We start from the raw sequence: 13,554 nt of genomic DNA, 5'->3' as shown, positions 1-13,554 counted from the left end.
ATATGCCTGGTGAACTCCAATAAAAGACCTACAAAAAAACCACTGAGCACTCCGACTCCTCCTTTACCGGGTCTGCATGGGATCAGAAAACCTGCTCTGTGTCCATGTCCTGCCCTTACAATTGTTATACCCCATTTTGTGAAGCAAATAATGGGAGACCAAATGCAAAAATGTCTCGGTTGTACCAAAGACAATAGGGACAGTGCAGCAGACGCTAGCTGTCCAGAATCTGTACTCCTGTTCCACAGTGCAGATGTCACCGAGAAATAGCTGTCCATCCAGAGGCTCTTTCTCAGCTCCTCCTCCCCTCTCACCTGATCACCTTGCCACTTCTCTCTGATGGCATGTGGACAGAACAATATTTGGCACTTTCTGACCAAACGTTTAAGTAAGTCTGTGTTTTTCCTCACTTTATTTCTCCTTCCATGGGCTGGGGAGAGGATGGTGATGTCCTAGGGGAAGGTAGAGCCATAGGACAGAAGCCCCTAGGTGACAATCTCTTCAAGGACAGCAGTAGCTACTGTGGACTATTTACTGTGGACTGCTAAGTGAGCAAGAAACTAGCCTTTATACATGGATGCCTTCTGTGACAGCAGCTAGCAGCAGCCCTAAGCAGTGCAGATAATGAACTATGTAGGGTATACACACTCCAGCTACAAAACCCTTACTTCCTCAGCAGTCTGAACACATCCAATTTTAAGTAATGATTTTCAGAAATATAAAGTTTAGTATAACATATAGCTCATAAATCAATCAGCTTTACTAAAAGGTTAATATTTATTTTATCAAGCAATGACAAAATGGCCAGCGATCAAACTCTAAATTATTGTAAATTGTTTTACCTTTCATTTTACCTAAGGAATGCTTGGATATTCTGCCTAGTAATAATAAATGCCTTCTGAAGGCCTCCCTGTAGAGAATTCATTGTGAAGTAAGAAGTATGTGGGAATTCAACATAAAAGTTCTATGAGCCCCAAACTGCCAAACATAGTTCTTTAAGCACTTTCTAACCTATTTTCAATTAAGTGTGTGCTCTTTTCAGCAAAGCTCATTGGTAATTGTGATTAAATATTGTTTTGCCAAAAGGTGTAATTCTTATTAAAAGTTATTTTAACATACAGGAATTCTAGTGTACTCATATATAATATCCCTCCAACGGTGAAATAGTCACTTTTTCTCCAAAAGGAGGATTGAAAACAGACTTCAGTGCTTCCTGATATTTCTTTTCTGCATGTTTTTAGTGGAGGGAAATATTAGTATTTATCTTACATCTAAGCAAATATGGCGCTAAGATGTAGAAAAATGATTCAGACACTTGAAGATATTAAAACTCAGCCTGTATTATTTTTTCAGGTATAATAGCAAAGTTTAAATGTTTGTTTCTTCTTAGAGCAAAGAGGTGCATCTATATCACTGTCCTGTTATAATATTTTTACCCAACACAGCTGTTGGTATGAAAGGAGAGAAAAGGATGAGGCTAGTGCTGGGGGAAAGTCTGTCTAGAGCTAGAGTGTGAAGGGGTCTTACAAAGACCCCATGAATGATGGAATGTTCTTCCCTGCAGTCAGGCATACTTGTACCTCCGTTTCCCTAAGAGGTATCACTTGGCCACCTTCTTTTCCTCCTAGGTTGCTTGATTCTCATTAGGTCCCTTGTTTCTACACCAACCTTCAGTCATTAAATCAAAGACATACTTGTTACCTTCAAACCATACCTGGAAAAAACAAGCCAAAAGCTTTGGGAAGTCTTTTTATTATTATTATTAAATTTGTTAATTTTCTTACATTGCTCTTCATTTTTGTATAGTATTTGATTTCTCCCCCCAGGTGCAGTCCCCATAAATCTCCCACCACCATATCACCCATAAACCATCAACATAGTCTCCTGTGCTCTTCACTCCCCTGTTTTGATCCCTCTCTTTCCCCTTTTATCCCCCCTCCCCTGCTGTATGCCTTAGACCTATAGTTTGCTTTCAAGTTTTGTCCTTTTTTGGACCTTTTGTTCAGTTTCCTTATATTCCTCCTATAAGTGACACCATCTGATATTTTTCTTTTTCCTTCTGACTTACTGAGCATAATCCCTTCTAGCTCCATCCATGTTGCTGTGAATGGCATGGGTTTTTATCTTTTTGGATCATCAAGTAGTATTCCATTTTGTGTATACATCACATCTTCTTGATCCATTCATCTATTTTTGGGCACTTAGGTTGTTTCCATATCTTACCTATTCTAAAAAGTGCAGCAATAAACATAGGAGTGCAGGTTTCCTTTCAAATTAATGTTTTTGTCTCCTTTGGGTAGATTCCTAGGAGTGGAATTGCTGGGTCATATGGTAGATCCATTTTTAGTAATTTGAGCATCCTCCACACAGCTTTCCATAGCTGGCTGGACTAGTTTGCATTCCCACCAGCAATGCAAGAGGATTCCTTTTTCTCCACATCCTCACCAGCATTTGTTGTTGCCAGTTTCTTTTCAATATGGGCCAGTCTCACTGGTGTGAGGTGGTATGTCATTGTGGTTTTAATTTGCATTTCCCTGATTATAAGTGATGTTGAGCATTTTTTCATCTATCTGTTGGCCATTTGCATTTCTTCTTTAGAGAAGTGTCCTTTTAGCTCTCCTGCCCATTTTTTTCACTGCTTTGTTTACTTTGTTTTTGTTGAGTTGTGTGAATTCTTTGATCTTTGATATTAGTGCCTTATCAGTTGCATGGAGTGCAAATATTTTCTGCTTTGGGAATTCTTAATATATCACCTCATATCCTTGCTAATTACACTGAGTGCCCAGATATGATCACAATTCCATCTGGTGTTGACTATTTTGAAATAAAAAATATGTGCATGGTTAAAAAGGCGTTTCTCCGGTTGTCCCAACAGGAAATCAGTTATTTCTTAATAAGATTTGTTTTAATCCCTTGGTTTAAGGATGGCCCAAAGGATCAAGCCTGAATGCTGTATAGCTTATTAGTTTCTGTACTCCCTGATCAGTCCACACCTGAAGTTGAACCACGTTCTTCCCTAAGAGATCCAATTCCTAAAGTAATGCTGGATCTGCATTTATACATCCATTGATGCTACCAGGGGAAAAGTCCAGGATCGTGGGAGGCAGTAACTGCATATATACATGTGTATATGTACAATTGTGTGTGTCTGTGTGTGTGTGTGTGTGTAGTGTACATTAGACAAAAGCCACTAGCAAATTTGAAACAATTCTGTTAGCTACATTTGAAGTTACACTATATTTTATTTTATTCAATGTGCTCCACAACCTTAGCCTCTTGCACATGCTACAATGTCTCTCTAATACTTTGTAAACCAAATCATAGAACCCCCCATGACTTGCAAACCACTTTATCCTCATGGCCAGTCTCTAAGAGTCTGTTGCTGCACTCTTCCCAACGGGTAACTTCCCCATTCTCTACCACCACAAACTTCCACTCCACCACTGTATCTGCTGGCAGGGACACAGTATGAGACCACAGTCCATCCTTGCTACACTGGAGTGGGACGAAAGTATTCCATCTCCCTAGATTCTCATGGTCGCCAGTTACTGCAATGAATTGCACACCAGTGCTTGTGAGATAATGGATCTGGAAACTGATACTGACTTGCTGAGACTCTGAAGACAACTTTACAACCCTTTTTGTTTTCATACCCACTTCCTGACCTCTTGCTTCCACAAGACTACTTCTGCCATGGTCCAGTCCCTGGTTTGAGCTTAACATCGAAAACTCAAGGCTGCCATCCAAACCAACATCGCCCCAAGATGAGTGCCTGGACACCATTTCCCAGTCTTCAGGATCAGTCAGGTCCTGGCTGTCCATTCGTGCCAGACTCACTTCTTCAACTTTGTCCATAAACAGGTTGCTAGAAGGCAACTTCTCAGCAAAGCCTGGAGCTGCTTTACCAGGTGTCTCTTGTCCTTTTTGGAATCCCCATTCTCCTATAGAAGATTCAAGGCTTCGATTTCTTGAAACTTCAGAGTAACACCGAGAGTTCCTAGCCTCAGAGGCAGCTAGACACTCTGTATCTGGAAACCATCCCGAAGAAACATTCTCTCTTGAATCATCATAGTTACCATCTTTTCCAGGACTCTGTAGTCTCCACCTTGCTTCTTGCAGGCTACCAGTCCCTTTAGTGGCTGAAAGCAAAGATGCATTGTTTCCTTGGCGATGTTCTTTTTAAAAAAAGGAAAAATTAAAGGTGTTAGGCAGTTCACATGAGAAAAAATATTAGGCTGAAAAAATAGGTTTAGCTATTGAAGACATTACTACTAACCTACCTGCAGTTCACAAAATTCATCTTTATTAAAATCAAGTATTAGCTACCTGGTAAGTTCACAACACTGTGCTCTTATGAATGTGCGCGTATATCCAACAATAAAAGGCACATGCAGGAGAATCAGAGTTCTAGTACAAGAATGTAAATGAAGTGGCAAATCAAGGAGGCAGAAGTGTGCCCCTGTCATGGTCCTCTAGGTCCATATGCCAGGTCACACTGGCATGCAGCCAAGTCAACTTGTTTTGCTCCTGTCATCAAAACATGTCCAGCCTGTGGGGTGCAAGGCTACGTGGCTATCCTACATACCAGAAGGGTACACGTATACTCCAAGAACTGCATGCAGACCAGGGATCAAGTCAAACTGGAAGCTGTGCATAGATCAGCTCAGCTGTCGCTGGGAGAATGCAAAGGACAGCAATAAATCACTGGGCTGGAACTGGCAGAGGGGTAGTTTCTCCTTGCCAATGCTGTGCACATCAGAAACTTCTTCAACAAATAATAAAGCTTTTTACACATGCACCCAATTGCACACTGTGAAAATGTTCTTAAAGTACACAATCCAAGCTCCTTGGAGACTCAGTTTCCTTCCGGGTCACCTTACTGTTAGTGCAAACAGCTCCCTTCAAAATTTAAATCATACAATCTGCACAGATGAGTTTTTTTGGAAGAAGAGATTTGTTTATTTTTGTCTCTAATGATGGAGTTGGAAGTGAAACAGTGCTGTGACTCCCCATGTTTTGCAATCTAAAACATGAGACTGGTTTTCAGAAAAGGAAGAGAAATGAGCCCTCTGTTCATCCCAAGCGAGTCATAGGGAAGACGGGCAGATTTTCAAGTGGCTACATATAAACACCACTCCACTAAAAATAAAGTTCACATATGTCATTTTCACCATTAGACTGGAGTCCAGGCCTGGGCAGTCGGCCAAGGGTGGGGGCACTGAATTGTCAGGTCTCTGCTCTGCTCTTACTTTGCCTAACACTGTCTCTTTAAAATGTAGACTCTTAAACCTAAATGTCAGTTCTACACATCGGAATTGAGTATCCTATTAAGCACTCCTACTTAAGTGCTCCTTGCCCCAGGAGTTAGACAGCCCAGCACTGTTGTTGGGGGTGAGCAAGGAGAATTTCTGAAAGTTCTTAAAGGGCCTACAGTTCCAGGACTTCAGCAGAGGCCTTTCTGGACAGAGTCCAACCTGAACTTTGCCTTCCAGACAAAAGCATCCAAATAGCCGGTGTTCCCAAACCAAGCTTTTCCATGCGGTGAGGGCTGGGAGGACTCGAAGCTATGAGATTGGGACTGAGAAAGTGTCCCTGCTCAGTCAGAGTTTTAAGAGGATTGTAAAAGCGCCCCTAAACCTAAGCATTCCTTTCCCAAGGCCAGGAAGCTGCACCTGCTCTGCACCAATCTCCTGCAGGAGGAGCAGCCCAACCGGCTGGAGGGCTGGGAAGGTCCTCAGGGGCGGGCGCCTCGACACCCAGAAGTTGACCGCACCGGGACGACCTTCTAGGGCATCTCCCAGGCCTCAGTGGAGAGCAAGAAGCCTGCACAGTACGTGCTACGAGCCAGGTTAGAGGAGGCGCTTGGGGAATGGACTGTTAGGAAAGCTCCAGGTTGGTTTTGGGCGAACTTTGAGCCCCCTGGCAGATCTGGCCTCAGGTCACGCGGAGGAGGAATACCTGGTTTAGTGACCAGCTCCCGCTTGGAAGGTCCAGGGTTCAATCCACCGCCAGCTCGATCGCCTCCCGCAGCCACAGCCTCCCCGAGCCGGGCGTCCTGATCTGGCTCCGCACCCTGGTCCTTTCCCTTATCCCGCAGCAGCCAAACGAAAAGGGCCCCGGCCAGACCCCCGCCGACCAGCAGGGCGGACCAGACGGCGCCCATGGCTCAGAGGCCGTAGCTGCGGGCGAGGCCGGTCGCCGGGATCCCGGACTCCGGTCTTCAAGAGGCGACACACCTACTCTGCCCGCTGCAGCCTGTCACGGTCCCGGCGGCGGGCTCTCCAGCGCAGGGCCGAGCGGTCGGCTGCTAAGCTTCAATTTCCCAGCCCCGCCCCACTCCCCGCCCCCGGGCTGCAGCCCCAGCCTCCCGCCCGGCGGAGACTCGCGCTCCTTTTCCAATTAGTACTTTCTGGATTCCGACAGCCGCCCGCAGCCAGGTGCAGGAGGTGCGGGTTCCACGTGTATCTTGAAGCGCGTAAAGAGCCCAAGTGCGCGCAGCTACCGCGCGCAAAGCCCTTCTGTCCCACAGCCTTTTTTTTTTTTTTTTTTTTTTTTTTTGGTCTCCTGCTAGCTGGCCGCAAGGCTCAGCCCTGCTTCGGCCTGCACGGGGTACCTGGACGGCTTATCCCTTTAGGAACTCTGCTGCAGCGCGGCCAGCTGGGGCGTGGAGCTTCCCGGTTCTCAGATGCGGGAAAGGCCAAGCGAGCTGCATTAGTGAAACGCGGGCTGGCCGGGGGCTGGAGAGGTAGCTGACCTAGGTGGGCTGAAGGTGGACTGGAAGCACAGCCGGGGCCAGATGGAAAACCTAGTTGCTGCCTCCAAGCCTCTTCCGTCCTGTAAAATGAAAGAATTGGACTGCAACCCATCCTCTATAAATGCCAATCATCTCACCCACTTCCAGTCGTTGCTTTTTCCTCGAATTCTTTTTTAGGGTGTGTGGTTGTTGCAAAATGCACACTCTCCTGTCTGGACTAGATGTAGCCCAGGCACAAGCTCCTACAGATGGGTTTATTAGTAAAAATAGCAAACCTTTTAAGTGCTGTGCTGTATGTCTGCCAAGTGTTTAACACACACATTTTTTTTTTTTAATTTGATCCTCACAAACCGACAAAAACGCTGTGAGCCAAGAACACATTTCTTTCTACACATTTCTTTCTACACATTTCTTTCTACAATTTCTTTCTAAATTCACTGTCTGCTTGATGGCTTTACACATCAACTTGAAGCTAATGACTTCCACCTTTTTATCTGTAGTTCGAACCTTTCCCTTGAACTAGTCCTACATCCCACTGCTAAGGCCACATTAGCAAATATCCACCTTGAAATAATTACTAAAACGCCCCTTATTGGGGAAACAAGCCTTGCAAATGTGTCCCACGATTAGCAAACAGCAGCCCCTAATGGGCTGCAAAACCCTGAGGGTGCTGTTACAGGAGGACCTCGGGCTCCCAGCAGGATATTAGGCCTACGGACAAAGAGGGAGGCGGGAAGGGAAGGTAGGTGGGGACCTGCAACTTGGCATCTCCTCCAGGAAGCTAATAGACATCTCAGATCCAATTCGTTCAGTTCTGAACGCCCAAATTTCCTCCGCAAATCTGCTATTTGCCTCTGTCTTTCTTTTTCTTCAACATATAGTCAGAATTCCACTTCTCTCCATAGCAAGTGCCACCCTGTTCTGCCATTCTCTCCTGGATAGCTGTATCACCTCTCAATGCTCCTCTTGCTTCCACCCTTGAGTTCCTAACAGGCTACTTTCAAAAAACACTCTAGCCTCCTCATCTCTGCTCCCCTTCAATTGGTCTCAACCTCATGGCAAAACCTTGAAAACTGAAGGAGAAAATTGTAGGGCTCTAACCCCATCACCACCGCCCTTTGTTTCTTTTGGCTGTTCTAATAATTGACACAAGAAAGATTAGCAAGGGAAAAGACCAATTTAATTACAGGTGCATGGAGGCCCATAGACTATGCAAACTGTGATAGGTCAGTGCCATGAGGTTATAGTTTTTTTAAGAGTAGTAAATTTGGGAGGAAAGGGCAGAACAAAAGAAACTTTGCAATTTAAAAAGAAAATTTGTGGGTTTATTTACATATGCAAACAAACCTTGCAAGCCCTAGTTTGAGTTGTTAAGGCTGTATCTCACCTCCTGGAACAAGGAGAGATTTATTTCCATTTTTAGACTGATCATTGGGTAATACATCATTCTTATATATGTTATTTCTCAATTGCCTTCAATAAGTAATCAACACCACTTTGGCACCAGTCTATCCTTGGTTCTTTCAAGCCCCAATAGGATCTGTGTCTCCCACCCCCACCTCTCCTGGCTTATGTCCATCTTTCCCTCTGCAGCTCCTGACTTCCTGGCCTAAGGTTATCTTTCCTTCAGCTGTTCATCCACATAGTTATCCTCTCTCCCTCACTCTTTGTGGTCTTCACACAAATGTCATCTGCTCTGCAATACCTTCCCTGATATCCAAATTTTAGTTATAATCACCTATTTCTGCACCTCCCTGGTGCCCTAAGGGTTAAGTCTCAGCACTACCACAAAGGCCTGAGTTTGATCCCAGACCAAGAGCTACCCCACACACTGCTCAGCAGACCTTTCCTGTCTCTCACCTACTGCTCCCCTTAGCTGTATATTTCAGTAGATCTGTAACAGGGAACCTCCCCCTTTCCTCTAGGCTCCATGTCCCTCCTCCAGGTCTCCTTCTGGCTCCATCATTCTTCCTTCCTCAGTCTCTTCTGCAGCTTCAACTCTTCCTGCTCAGCTCCACCCTCCCTTGGGTGGGGCAGGGAACCTCCCCCTTTCCTGGGGACCACCCACCCTGTTACAGATCTGCCTGTTTTGTTCCCCACTGTGTCTATTGTGAATCCTCTCACCCCCTCCCTCTGACCTACACTCCTGTTCTTCTACGCATAAATAAATAAATAAATACATAAATCTTTACTAAATAAATAAATAATCCTCTGCTTCCAATACCCTTCCCCTACTTAATTTTTCTCCTTAGCATTTAGGGCAGCACTTCTAATATATTGTACTATCTATACAATCCATACATTTGTTCTGTCTAATTTTTCTTTCCTCTCTTTAGAATATAAATGATGTGACAAAGCGGGGTTTGTTTGCCTTTGTTCTCAGTGGAATCCCAGCACCAGAACATTCCCATAGTGGTCCGGCAAAAAGTAAAGGTTGAGTGAGTGAATTTCCATGTATTCCCAGTCTGGAATCATTATCTTTTTCACATTGATTCTCTATGCATTTTTTTTAAACACAATGTAGATATTAATTCTTGTCAAATGTGGTTCATGTCTTAAACTAATTAGGGAGTCAATGATGACTTTTCAAAGACCACTAAAATTTAAAACCATTGGGCCTCCCCGGTGGCGGTGGCGCAGCGATTGAGCACTGGGTTGCGAAGCTGCCGCAGCCTCTGCAGCACCGGTTCAATCCCCGGCTGCTCCCCGGCCACCAGAGGAGGGTCCTGCATGGCGCGCAGACCTCTCCTGCCGCCCGCTGCTCCCCTCAGCAGTGTACTTCGGTCCTTCTGCCTGCTCTGCTCCCCGCTCTGGCTCTGGTGACTTCTCTCACCCTCCTGCGCTTCTGACTGTACCCAGTGCTTGTATAAATAAATAAATAAATAATCTTAAAAAAAAAAATTTAAAACCATTGACCACCACTCATATAGCTCACATCTCAATTCAGGAAACAAAACCAGTCTTGGGATGAGAATGAAAACAATAAAAGATGGTAGCAAAGTTATTTTTTGAGAAAAAGAATGTCACTATACAAAATTACATTCTCTGATACATTCTTATAATTGGTTTTTAAATTATAAGACTATTATGTAACCAATTTTGTAATAATAAGAATTTTGTTAAAAATTTTACATTTATCCTATCTCCTTTTATCATAGTAAAACTTGTCATAGGATAGCCTTGAATTTTATAAACTCTATAGTCAATAAAGTGATTTTTAAAATAGTAAGAAAATCCTCGAACATTTGCTTTTTATCTGTTACTGATAATTTCCATTGCTATTTCATTTAGTGAAAATGAAAGCAGATTGGGTAGGGATAAGGGAGGGAGATGTTGAATTCTGCTAAATGTGTTACATTTTGTGGCATTAGTAGTAAGTTGAAACTCGGGGTCTCTTTAAGAAGACATACTGGAGAGGCCTCCCTGTTGGCGCAAGGGGTTAAATCTCAGCACTATGAAGCTATCCCCAGCCACCTAAGCACCTAGTTCCATCCCAGGCCAGTGAGCTTGTAACAGGGTGGTCCCCAGGAAAGGGGGAGGTTCCAGGTTCCCTGCCCCACCCAAAAAAGAGGGTGGAGCTGAGCAGGGAGAGAAGAAGCTGCAGAGGAGACTGAGGAAGGAAGGAAGCAGGATGGAGAGCCAGAAGGAGACCTGGAGGAGGCACATGGAGCCGAGAGACACATGAAGAAACAGCGCTCGCCTTTTGGTCGTGGACTGGGTGACACAGATGTGGGTGAGAGACCCGTGGGGAGGTGACAATGGCGGTTTTTGTCTTGACTTTGATTTTGCTCTTTTCCTTCCAGACTTGTGTGGTTGTTTCGATCCTTTTCTGTGGGTCCCCACTGGAAGATGCTTTAGACTTGTGGCAGGCTTTGGGGCCTTGCTCTGGGCCAATCCTGCTTGGGTGGACTTTTACCCACGAGGGAACAGGTAACTTTGGGTGCTTGATTTAGAAACTAGATTCTTTGCCTTTCCTGAATGCTTTACTAATTGTATTAAAGTTCCTTCCCATTAAAGTCTCATATGGTTTGTGTTGATGTGGCGGATGGTAGAACCCATTTAGAGTAGGTAGGTTTGCGGGGTCTGGGGTGGCCCCTCTCTGCCCTGTAACAAGCTGACTCACATTGCACAGCAGACCCCTCCTGTCTCACCCACTGCTTCCACTGCACCCCTCAGCAGTGTATTTCAGTAGACCCACCTGCTCTGCTCCACACTCTCACCCTCCCACACCTCTGACCTGTACCCTAGCTCTTGTATGCATAAATAAATAAATATTTTTCTTAAAAAAGAAGACATACTGGAAATTCCTCAGAGAGTTTGCAGTTATATCTGTCGTAGAGATTGATGTTCTAAAGGGAAATTGTGTCCTTGGCATAATTTCAAGCAGATTGGAAAACTGCCTTTATAGTGCCACTTACATTGATTGCTATTATTTACTGATATTTTATTTTGACAAGAAATGTGAAAAAAGAAAAAAATATTGCCATTGAATCTTGATAAATACCAAAACAGAGTCTGGAGCTGATAAGGGTGGGAGTGGGGGTGGGGGTCCCTGCATGGGCAAGAAATAAAACAAAGCCCAACACAGACCACCCAGAATTGAAACTCAACCAATCACCACTTGACTATTCAATTTGCACATATTGCACTTGTTGGAACTTGACTAACTTCTGGCCTAATTTGCACAGTGACCTGAGTGTGAACTACCCCAGCTTTCCTTTTATGTAAGAACTACAACCCCCCCCCCCACCCCAGGCAACTCCCAACAGAATGCAGGGACTCCTTGGCTGTGTGTCTTCCTGGTCACAGTCCTAAAAACCCAAATTAACACCTTAAATGCTTGGTTTTATTCCAGTTGACCTGCTTAACAATTTTAGGAGCCATAATATAATGCTACTTCCTGATTATTATTATACTAAATAGATACATGTAGATATGGATGGATATTTGAAAGCATTGACTTAAATAATTTGAGGCAAACAAAAATTAAGTCATTTTATTAAGAATCAAGACTGAGGACTCGAAGCTCAGAACAACCTCCACACTGGAAGAAACTGTCTCAGTTCTGAGCCTCACAATGAGAACTATAGACAGTTGGCAAGGCAAACATTTTACATTTTTCTTTTTTTTTAAGATCCATTTATTTATGCATACAAAAACTGGGGAACAGGCCAGAGGTGAGGGGGTGTGGGGAGGGGAGGGGGCGGTGAGAAGATTCACGAGACAGAGTGGGGTGCAGAACAGGCAGACTGACTGAAATACACTGCTGAGGGAGCAGCAGGTGAGGCAGGAGAGGTCTGTGGCACCATGTGGGTTACCTCCCTGGCCTGGAATCAAACTTGTGTTGCAGTGACTGTGGATAGCTTCATAGTCTGAGACTATCCCCTTGTGCCACCAGAGAGGCCCTCATTTTACATTTTCTCTTTTTTTTTTTTTGAAAAGATTTTATTCTTTATTTATATAAGAATGGGGTACAGGCCAGATGCGCGGGAGGGTGAGAGGATTCATCAGAGACAGAGCGGGCAGACTGATAAAATACACTGCTGAAGGGAGCAGCGGGAGAGACAGGAGAGATCTGCTTGTCTTGTGGGTTGCTCCGAGGCCAGTGGGGATCAAACTGGCACAGCGCTGCGCTCAACTGCCTGCGCCACCAGGGAGGACCCTCTCATTTTACATTTTCAAGGATTTTTACAAAGTACAGTCAGGCAGGTTTCCAGTTAATGTATGGGTTTGATGTCTGTCTATTGAGAACAACAAGAAAGGTTGTTAAGATTCATTCTATTTAGGACCTTCTCTTCTGGAAACTGGGCATTTTGGCAATACCATGAACCTGGAAGACTGTATTTCTTTGAATTTATTGATTTGCTCAGACACAACTTTTTGTTGTTGCTGATAAAGCTTCTTTACAAGGCTAGTCCATTGTATGTTGGTGCTTTAGCTTGCACCCCTTATTTGAGACCAAACAGAGAGGCACCCCTCTAATTGTTGGTTTTAGTTTACAATCTCCCTCTCTTGGTTGAAATCTTCTGCACTGACGACCATTTAGGTGATGATTTGCCAAATCCTGTTGATAATATTTGTTCTCCACTGATCTAAGTATTTGCCAATCAGTCAGTCAGCATTTCTGTCTACCTGCTCTGTAATCCTGCTGTTTATTTTTGTCCTTGATGTTAACCTCAATACCAGAACACATCTTACAGTTTATTATGCATAGAATCAATGTAATCAATTATTTTATCAGTTTTGATTGTAGTGTGATTGAAGATGACAATATTTACATGTCAATATAGGGAGAAATACAATCAGAGTTACAATCATTACGGTTGTCATGATTTTTTCCAAGGATATGGGAAAAGAGAAGTGAGCCAAAAAGACATCCTAACCATTCAAATTATCCAGTACAAATGTGATCATATTATTTTAATAACATAATAACACATTTTATACCTTGATCTATAGTTATTTGTACCTTATAATCAAAATTATAATTATTCTTAACCAAAACTTGAATGAATTCATTTTCCTGTCAGTAAGTGTTTGTTTCCTGGCTAATCTGTTTCCACAGATGCTATATGGACAGGGAGGCTGAGAACTACTTTGTAGCACACATAATTATCCATGCTTGTGTTTTTATAAGTTTTGTTAAGGTCAAAGATTTTTAGAGTTGCAAGAGTCCCAGTTTTGTATCAAATACTGCTGGGTTTAGAATGAAATCAGTAGTTACAAAACAGTCCACTAATTTCATAATAGTGTTGTTAGGTGTTCATTTGTCAGAGTCATGTGCTTCTTGTTTCAGTGGG

General features: G+C 43.7%; 1 protein-coding gene across 1 annotated transcript; it reads right to left on the bottom strand.

Moving 5' to 3' along the window:
• Positions 1–1,937: 1,937 nt before the first annotated feature.
• STBD1 (starch binding domain 1) lies at positions 1,938–6,163 on the bottom strand. The gene is made up of 2 exons (XM_037529640.2): positions 5,959–6,163; positions 1,938–4,175 (listed from the first exon to the last, which is right to left on the bottom strand). The coding sequence occupies exons 1-2, from the start codon at positions 6,161–6,163 to the stop codon at positions 3,319–3,321; spliced, it is 1,062 nt and encodes a 353-aa protein (XP_037385537.1). The 3' UTR covers positions 1,938–3,318.
• Between the last annotated feature and the right edge of the window lie 7,391 nt (positions 6,164–13,554).

Source organism: Talpa occidentalis, unplaced genomic scaffold (assembly GCF_014898055.3).
Source record: "Talpa occidentalis isolate TD23 unplaced genomic scaffold, MPIMG_talOcc4v2.1 talOcc4.6, whole genome shotgun sequence".
NCBI classification, from domain to species: Eukaryota; Metazoa; Chordata; class Mammalia; order Eulipotyphla; family Talpidae; genus Talpa; species Talpa occidentalis.
Note: the sequence above shows the minus strand (reverse complement) of the source record. Positions and strands in the feature narration are given on the sequence as shown.

What these genes read in the sequence shown, in the direction of transcription:
- STBD1 (XM_037529640.2), bottom strand. Translation starts at nt 6,163, where the DNA reads ATGGGCGCCGTCTGGTCCGCCCTGCTGGTCGGCGGGGGTCTGGCCGGG. An exon ending in GGAGCTGGTCACTAAACCAG is followed by an intron (nt 4,176 to 5,958) that starts GTATTCCTCCTC and finishes TTTTTTAAAAAG; the next exon opens with AACATCGCCAAGGAAACAAT.